The sequence below is a fragment of the Atta cephalotes genome (assembly GCF_000143395.1).
Source record: "Atta cephalotes unplaced genomic scaffold scaffold00001, whole genome shotgun sequence".
NCBI classification, from domain to species: Eukaryota; Metazoa; Arthropoda; class Insecta; order Hymenoptera; family Formicidae; genus Atta; species Atta cephalotes.
Window position 1 is genome coordinate 3,564,153 of NW_012130065.1, and position 9,220 is coordinate 3,573,372.

Consider the following 9,220-nt stretch of genomic DNA (forward strand, 5'->3'; position numbering starts at 1 on the left):
CTCGTTTGTTTTTTACGTTAGAACAGAATGTATTCATTTTATAAAATTGCTAATTAATGTTTATTTTCTACAAATAAGAATTTTTTTGTAATAAATTTCCTTTTTACTCTCACTGTAATTACTTTTTGCTCTCACTGTATATATTTTAGAAAATATATCTGTTATTTGCACATTTTTTAATATATTAATAAAAGACATTAATTTATTACGTATGTCAATTATATAAATTATTAATTTATATAGAGTTATACATTATCAAAAATACATTATTTTATAATAACATTGTAAATAATATTTTTTTATAATAATATTATAAATAAAGCATGATATATTTCAATCATGCTTATTGTATCTATTATTCTAATAAATTTCTAATAAATATAATTATATTTACATTACAAGATTAAGTTAATGGATCAGAAACAATTAGAAACATCACACGTAGTTAATTGAGGTTACATAAAAGTACAGAAATATTTTTGTATATATCTTACATTCCTGAATTTAGGTATACTGTTCCTACGACTTATCGGCCATCTTTGCCACTGTCAAAAGCAAAAAAAAAATCTCTAAATTAAAAGCGATGAGAAATGTGACGAAAGCGTATTCAGTGCAACCAAATAAAATACGATAAAATGATGAATTCTTTAAAAGAAAAAGATAAAAATATATTATATATATATCTACTTTCGACGCACTGAAAAATAATCTAAATAATTCTTTTTTCTATGATATAGAATAATTTATCAAAGTATATATATATATATATATACATATATATATAGGTATATATACATATATATATACATATATATATAGGTATAGTTTACCTTGTTTTCTTCAGAGGTAGAATCATCGGCAGGGTCCAGTGAGGTGATTAACGGTAATTCGCGTAACGTGGCGTAATCTCCGTCATCGTCAGGCCCGCCGTCTGCGACGCCTCGTCTGGCTTTTCCCTTATTACTAGAAATCAAACGTAACAGTCAAATAATGTCCTATTTCTCCACGTGTATACAGCAATTGCCGAAGAAATTCAAGAAGGACGGAGAAACAGTGAGAATGATAGGTTTGGATAAAATATATCAAGCGGAATAGATATGGGTATACACAGACAGATAGACAAAAGAAATGTAAAGAAATTCTTGAAAGTTTTGAAATCCATACACTAACGCACATAAATGATGACAAGATATTGAAAGTAAAAAGAAATAGTTCGAAATATTTGAATTCAAGGCATTTGAACATTGATAACAACAATAGATGACACAAGAAGTTAGAATATAAGGAAGTAGAATATAAGGAAGCACAACTTGTACTATTTAAGGTGAATATTATATACGAGTATATACGTAGTAAATTGTGAGGACAAGAAGACAGAATGTTTTAGGATTCAATAGTTATAGTACATCGTGCTTTACTGAAATAAAGCTCAAGCTTATCAATATATATGTATATTGTATACTGCCATACATTGTTTTACTTGGGGAATATTCTTTCATTTTATGAAGATGCGAAGAGAAGAGAAAAGAAATACTACCATAATCTAATTATAACCGTTTGAAAGCTTCCCTTTCATAAATATTTAATTCTTCAAACGCAATAAGAAACATGAATAAAGCGCTACTTGTATTACAAGTGTAACGTGGGCAAAGTGATGAAAGCATAGAAACAGATACAAAGACACCAAGAGGAGGGAGGAGGGTAGTTACCGCGAGCCTGACGTACTAGGCAGGTCGTTAAAGGTGACCTTATGCTTGAGCTTCTTGTTCAGCCAACCCTTATCGGACGTCGGTGCACCGCTGGTGTCGCTCGGAGATTGTGTAGGCGAGGGACGTAATTTTGGCCTAAGCCAGTAGATCTGCTCTTCACCGTCAGCTGTCGATTCGCCGTCGACTCCATCGACGTTTCCACCTGTAATCGGCACGGAAAAGGATAAATCGCTTTCAGGTATTAGCCGGGCGTACTTTCATCGATCAGAATTTAAGCCATGTTCATTCTATTTCATGCCCGACAATTCGTATCCGCTGTCTTTGCTTTAAGCAAAAAAAGAGGAAACCACTCATTCTTGAAAGAAATTCTATTGCAGAAAGTATAATCGGATATAAAACAACTCAATCTTTCAAAAATATCATTTTTCTAGTGGCGCGCTAAAAGAAAAGTTGATGTATCCGGTAAGAGTAAAAATCCGATTTATCGGTTTCCGGAAGCTCTTTGCTCTTTGTTAGAACTTTTCTGTTACCTTGCGATCGCGCTTTCCTCTCTATGGCGGCCTTCTGTATTACACTCATGATGGCTCTCTTTGGCGAACTGTCGGCGATAGTGTAAGTTCTGCCGTTACCGACGACGAGCAACGGCGCATTGGTGCCATCGTCCTCATCCCTTGCCGAGAGTAAATCGACGTCGGTCACAAGTTTGACCGACCTCGCGGATCTTACAGTGGCGCGTCCGATGGTCACTCGTAACTTAAACGTCCATCGTTGCTTGATGGTGAGGAATATCCAGAGTAGCAACCAGAGGAGAAGATGTAGGATCATACCGACGATGCAGGCAAGGATGGCACCGTCCAGGCTACCGCGATATACTACTGTGAAATCGTAGAGCAACGGCGCACTGCAAATCACGATTGCCAGGAACACGACGAACGCGGCGCAATGCGGTAGATAGACCCAACCGTTGCCCTCGCGGCCATCCTTCGACAAGATCACGCGACGCTCACGTTCCTGATTCAAGAACGCTGTAAACCTGCACAACGCATATCACGATATAAAGTTATAAATTACATTTCGATTTTATAATATTGCTTTTCTGAAATACAAAGAATTTAATCTGTTTTGAATCACACACAATAAATCTATTTTGTGATTTATATATTTTTAGATGTAGCTAAGTTAAAAAAAAATGTGTTTCTTTCTTCCTTGTCTAATGCGGACTACTTTTAATTATTTATTTTTTTTAATTAGAAGGACTTAAATAGAAATGTTATTTCTTTTAAAGATTCTTTTGAAAGAATAAGAAGAAAATATCTTGCGATACCAATGGGACTGTTAATTGTTATCCTTTGTGTTGGATGCTGGGAAAGCTGAGAAAGGAAGATTGGGCTCTATTGAGGAAACCATTGAGTTTCATACTGAATAATAACAGTATCGGGGAGCACGGTCGTCTGACTTACGCGTACAAATGCTGTTTCAAATTAACGAATTAGCAAGTCAGATAAAAGACGGATAAATGAAACGTAAAAACTACGGAGTTTGATGAACTTCGCGATAAAAATTTTGTTGCGTTTAATAAAGAAGAGATAAATTATAAGAAAAGTATAAATGACGTCAATCTACGATAAAATAATGTTTCAATAGTTTAGTTGTTTCTTAAAGTATTTTTGTCTGCTGAATACAAATTCGTTTTCTAAATGATTACCACGTCACAATTTTGAGAAAAATGGTATCCAAGAATCAAAAAGCAATACTTTTTAAATCACCGCTGATATTTTCTATATAAAAGTTATGTATTTTGTGAATCATCTCTGTCTATATTCATTTTTTTAATATCAACATTGTCAAAATTTTTTTAAAATTTTATTAATATTATGCAAAAATAACTTTTAACTTTAAAATATATTTGTTTTTTTTTCGGTATGATTTTGCATTTTCGAGATATAGCAATTTGACAATAGCCATATTATATTTTATCAATTTTATATTTTATCTTGATTTACAAGAGAAATTTTATGTCTTTTAATTTATAAGGAAAGGAACCTTCTCTGAAGGTTCCTTTCCTTATAAATTAAAGCTAAGCTTTAATATATTGTTTTGTACACGAAAATAACAGATATGTATTTTTTATATGTAATCTATCACACTTTTAAGAGATAAAACATCCGTTAAAAAAAATCAGGTTTTTTTTTAAACAAATATTATCGACACTACGATAAAAAAAACGTTAAAATAAAAGTTGAATAAAATTTCAAAAATACTTTATAGTAACAATTTAAAAAATTTTGTTTAATAAAAAATTTTTTTATTTATAAATAAAAAATAAAATAGATACCAAATTTTTAATTGCAATTATTAAGTACTATTAAAATCATTTAACTTCAAATTTCATCATATTTTTTTCTATCTTTTATAGTTTCGACGATATTTGCTTAAAAAAAAAATTTTTTTTTAACGAATGTTTCATCCCTCAAAAATGCAACAATGCATATATAAAAAAATACGTGTTATCTTATTTTTGTCTACAAAACATATTAAAAGCTCATTAAAATCAGAGGGGGATCCTTCCCTTGTAAATTAAACAAAAATTTTGTTACCAGTGTTACAATATCACGAAAACTTTAAAAATCGTCGTTTTTTTATCTCTTTGATACTATTTTTCTTAAAATTGTGACATGATAAATAAATTTAGAGAAGAGAATTTGTTCAGTTCTGAAAAACGGATTACATTCGTTCAGGCAATGATTCCAAAATATAAATTCGTGGACTAGTGTAATTATTAAATATATCTTTATATTATTAGATATTAATTGTAAGTACATTTTTATATTTTCAAATAAAACATTTGATAAACATTTGGTTCAACGCTTCCGCGATCCTCGGTGTAATCTAAAGAGTAAATTTGTTTCGTTATTCTTATCTGATAACGGATGGACCAGAATAATTTCCTTCACGAAAGAAAATCCCGGGAAGTAATCACAGCTAGAGTTTAATCGAAGTATGAGCCGAATAAGCTTGTGCATAACATGTAAATATTTACCTGCCATGAGCGTAGAAGTACATGACCATGCTAGAACAGAGCACTAAAAAGGACAAGAGAGCAAAGAGCACAAGAGTTACTGGAGGATCTAGTAGAAAGTAAGAATCTCCAAATATTGTCGAAATTGTACTGGTTGTCGGCATGGTGCGATGCCGAAGATGCGGCAAGACCTTCAAGGCACCTACCACTTGGACCTAAAAATACATATAAATATAAAAAAATATATATAAATATATATAAATACATATAAATATATATAAATAAAAATATATTGCTATTATAATGAAATAAATGTCTAAATATAATTATTATTGTTAAAAAAAATTTTTTCTTTAGAACATAAACAATATTATCTATGTAGGTATACAAAAAGTTGAAGGATTAACCATTCTTCAAAATAATATAACAAAAAATGAATTCCAAAACTTTGGATTTGTGTTATTATACCCATTTTAGTAAAAATTTTAGTAAAATGGCTTCACATTTTCTTTTTGAATTTTTAAAAGTTTCTCTTTCGACTTATACTAATGTTCTGAGGTTTTTCAAATAAGACGTCGTATTTCACGATACATTTCTCGAGGACTTCCGACGTTTCTCAGATTTCTTGGCGTTTTATTAACTTTTATTAAGTTTTCTTGTATCCGCAAGAATATCTCGTATAAGCGAGAGCAAGCCGACTGAGACGTTACTGAAGTTTCCTGTGAGTTTTAACTGGCATCGAATACTTTGCGTTGCTTACCTTGTAAAGGACGGACATTCCAGCGTAAGCCAGCAGACTCTGCGCTGAATTTACGACCAATTGCAGACTGAAAATCGTGCCCAATGCTTTGTTGCACGACCAGAAGACGGCAGGGTATCTTACTGAATAGACACCGAGCGCGGTGGCGTAATTGAGATATTCTAGAGTAATCGGACCGTATGATTCAGCTGAAAAATAAAATATGCGACGTGAAAATAGTTCTATTTTGAATGAGCGCATTTTCACGCTATTTATTCTATCAAAGTGTGATTAAGTGAAATTTACCTATTCAGCGCATTATTTTACAAGATATAATGAAAAGTGCAACGTTCTTATTTTATTATTTTGCCTTATAATTTTCGTATCGTCATTTATGAAAAAATAAATGCTTTTTTGTTTCTTTATAGAGTATTTCAATAATTATTTTTACTACTTTTGTAATGCAGCTTTATTAATTTTTGCTGTAAAGATATTTTTTTATTTCTCTCATTTTGAGAAGGTAATTAACACTTTCATTTTACATCTTATCAAATAAATACTACACTTTGTATTTTTATATTTTTGAATATTATTATAAACATAGTTTTATTCTTATAATTTTTTTCTTATAGTTTTTATTCTTTAATTTTTTTCTTATAGTTTTATTCTTATAGTTTTTTTCTTATAATTCTTATAATTTTATATGGTTGAAAAGATCTTACACTTGTGCATAGAATACGTATTTTGAAATATATGCAAAAAGTTCTCAGTAACATATAATTCATTAAAATATTTTAATAAATTTTATGAAACGTAAAAAACATATAATAATTTTATGACATATAATAATTTTTAATGCAAATTGCTACACATAAATTACAATAAAAATAATATGTATTAATATCCTTTCAAAATATAAAAAAAATATAAAAATACAATATTTTATTGAATTACTTATTACATAATATGTACAAAAGTACAAACAAATAATGTTCTTGTATTTTTATATATGTTATATAACAAGTGATTCATAAAACATTTTAAAATTTTAGAAAGAATTAAGAATTTTTCTGGCATATCATTTTTATTGCATTGCTGTTAAATAATTTGGAAATATAAAAGAATTAAAAGCGTTACAATCTGATGTGGAGATTAATAGGCTGGTTTACCTGTTTGAAGTTCCAGATTCAAGTTTTCAGGATGATCAAGATCAGCCAGACTGTTCATTGTTAATGACATACTTTGAGCCGTCATGTTTCCTTCGACAACTCTAATAGGTTTAGCTGTGGTGGATAGTCTCATGAGATTCTTTGCCTTCGATCTACCCTTCGAACTTGCATTCCTAGTGATGGGTCTCGCGATTGGACGTCTTGCAGTACTGTTTTTTGAGAGCGATATCGTTTTCGAAGTTGTTGAAATCGTTTCAGTGTTCATAGATTTGCTAAGGATCGTACTAGGGATCGAAGTAGTGTGGGATAAAGGTGGATCTGTGATTGGATGAAGAATGGTCAAGAATCTAGTAGTGGTCTCGATACGAGCCTCAACAGCATCAGGAAGCGCCATGTTTGTTGTAGGTATTGGAGTGGTTAATTCATCGAGGTTCTCGTTAATATCATCATCCGTTACGAAAGGTTGAGAAGTTATTGAACCAGTCATGGTACTTAAGTTGCCGATCGGATTCATAAAACTTAGTAACACTAAGCGATCGCGATGTATCACCATCCAGTCCAAATCGGTTCTCCATATGGTATCTGTAATAAAATAATAAAATATCTATTTAAGTAAAAAATGTAATAGATATCGAAAAAACTCTCCATAAATTTTCTTAGTTACAAAATCATAAATCTACACATAAAAGTATAATCTATACAAAATATAATCTACATATTCAATGCATTTAAATATTATTTTACATTTCGTATTCTTCTGTTTGAAAAATCTCATTGTGTAAATATTTTTAACAAGAATTTTGAGAAAAGAATATATTATAAAAAATAATACATATATTTATAATAATGAATATCATTTTTAAAAATAATATTTTTAATTATATTGTTATTAATATGATTTTTAACAGTATCTGTATATATTTGCGAAATCTGATGAGTGGTCATCTTTTAATACATGGCTGTCATTTTTTCGAGTTTTTTAATTTTTTTTGCAAGACGTGAGCCGATTCAATTATCCTGCAGCTGTTAGATAATCTTTTTTGCGATATCCTGCTTTATAACTGGTTTTATTGCAGTAAAGCGATGCGATAGTGCGTTTGAAAAAGGACAATGGCATCACGAAACGTTTCTTCGATCGAGTGACCCTCGTGAAGAGCCTCGTGACAGAGTGTTTCGAAAGAGATAAGTGTCATCATGGTATCGATCGTCGCTTTACGTTATATTTGGTCAACACTAAAAAATCATTTATTCGCGAAAAAATGAAAATTAATGAAGATATTATATTCAATGTGATTGTTGTAATTTTTTAGTTATAGTTTAGAAATATGATACTCTTATTAAATATATGGAAATACGATATTACAACAATGTAACTAATTAAAAATCTTAATCAATAGCAGTTTTAATGAAATAAACAAAAAAAGTTATTAAAACAAGAATGACATACTTATTGAATTGCAATAATTATTGTTACAATAATATTAACAAAATTATTTCTAATTAGATTGTTACTAGCTAATAATGTTAATAGATTTCTTTTCTATGCACTACAATCAATAGAGTTACATAAATTACAATGAATAATTGTAAAAATAAAATTATTAGTAAAAATTTAATGAAAACAGTTATTCAGTTAAATTTAAAGTACTTGTTCGATTTTTTTTATTTGACATAATTCATGATTAATTAATATAATTACATTTTTAGTGCAATGCTATAATTTTTAATTAAATTTTTTCTTATATGTTCTGATTCATTAAACTTTCATTTGCTATAACTTTCACGGAAGTTTCTAAAAAAGTTCTGAATAGATATTGAAGCGCGAAAAAATACCAATATATCGATTCCTTGTCCGGAACAATTCACTCCCCTCTGTCTCCAACATTGATAAGATCTTTTTTTCTTCCACGATTTATCGGCGTAAGGCGCTTCTGAGGTTCTTTCAAGTTTCGTTTTTGTCTCGATCTGTTTCTTATTGGCTCCGCTTTCTTTCTTGCTGCTTTTAGTAACCTTTGAACTTCGTGCGAACATTATTGATTCGATTGAATACGTAATAACAGTTAGAAAACAAGATTTTATTGTCATTTACTATAATATTTAAAAAATATTCGCATGTCCGGCGCTGTTTCACTTTGTTATTATGTGTATCCATAAGCATTATGTATACTTTGAAAACAATTTTAAAATATATATAAATAATAAAATATAAAACCACATCAGAAAAACTTGTAATATTAAAATTTTTTGTGTTATTTATACATTTTTTTTTGTAGAAATTTCTAGTTTTAATAAATATGAAAAAAGCAAGAAATTTATATATGATATTTCATTAATATAGTTTTTAAAGTAGATGTCTTTATACACACACACACACACACACACACACACACACACACACACACACACACACACACACACACACACACACACACACACACACACACACACACACACACACACACTACTACTACTACTACTACTACTACTACTACTACTACTACTAACTAACTACTAACTACTAACTACTAACTACTACTACTACTAACTACTACTACTACTACTACTACTACTACTACTACTACTA

The 9,220-nt window shown here is 29.9% G+C and overlaps 1 protein-coding gene across 1 annotated transcript in view; it reads right to left on the reverse strand.

The window, feature by feature from the left end:
* The window catches only part of LOC105617995 (protein tincar), a 38,135-nt gene that overhangs the window by 2,321 nt on the left and 26,594 nt on the right, over nucleotides 1–9,220 (reverse strand). The window contains exons 4-10 of the mRNA XM_012199535.1: nucleotides 6,637–7,218; nucleotides 5,489–5,676; nucleotides 4,750–4,943; nucleotides 2,240–2,742; nucleotides 1,710–1,911; nucleotides 831–963; nucleotides 495–545 (exon numbers count right to left, since the gene is read on the reverse strand). Coding sequence (XP_012054925.1) covers nucleotides 495–545; nucleotides 831–963; nucleotides 1,710–1,911; nucleotides 2,240–2,742; nucleotides 4,750–4,943; nucleotides 5,489–5,676; nucleotides 6,637–7,218 — 1,853 coding nt within the window. The remainder of the gene's footprint in view (nucleotides 1–494; nucleotides 546–830; nucleotides 964–1,709; nucleotides 1,912–2,239; nucleotides 2,743–4,749; nucleotides 4,944–5,488; nucleotides 5,677–6,636; nucleotides 7,219–9,220) is intronic.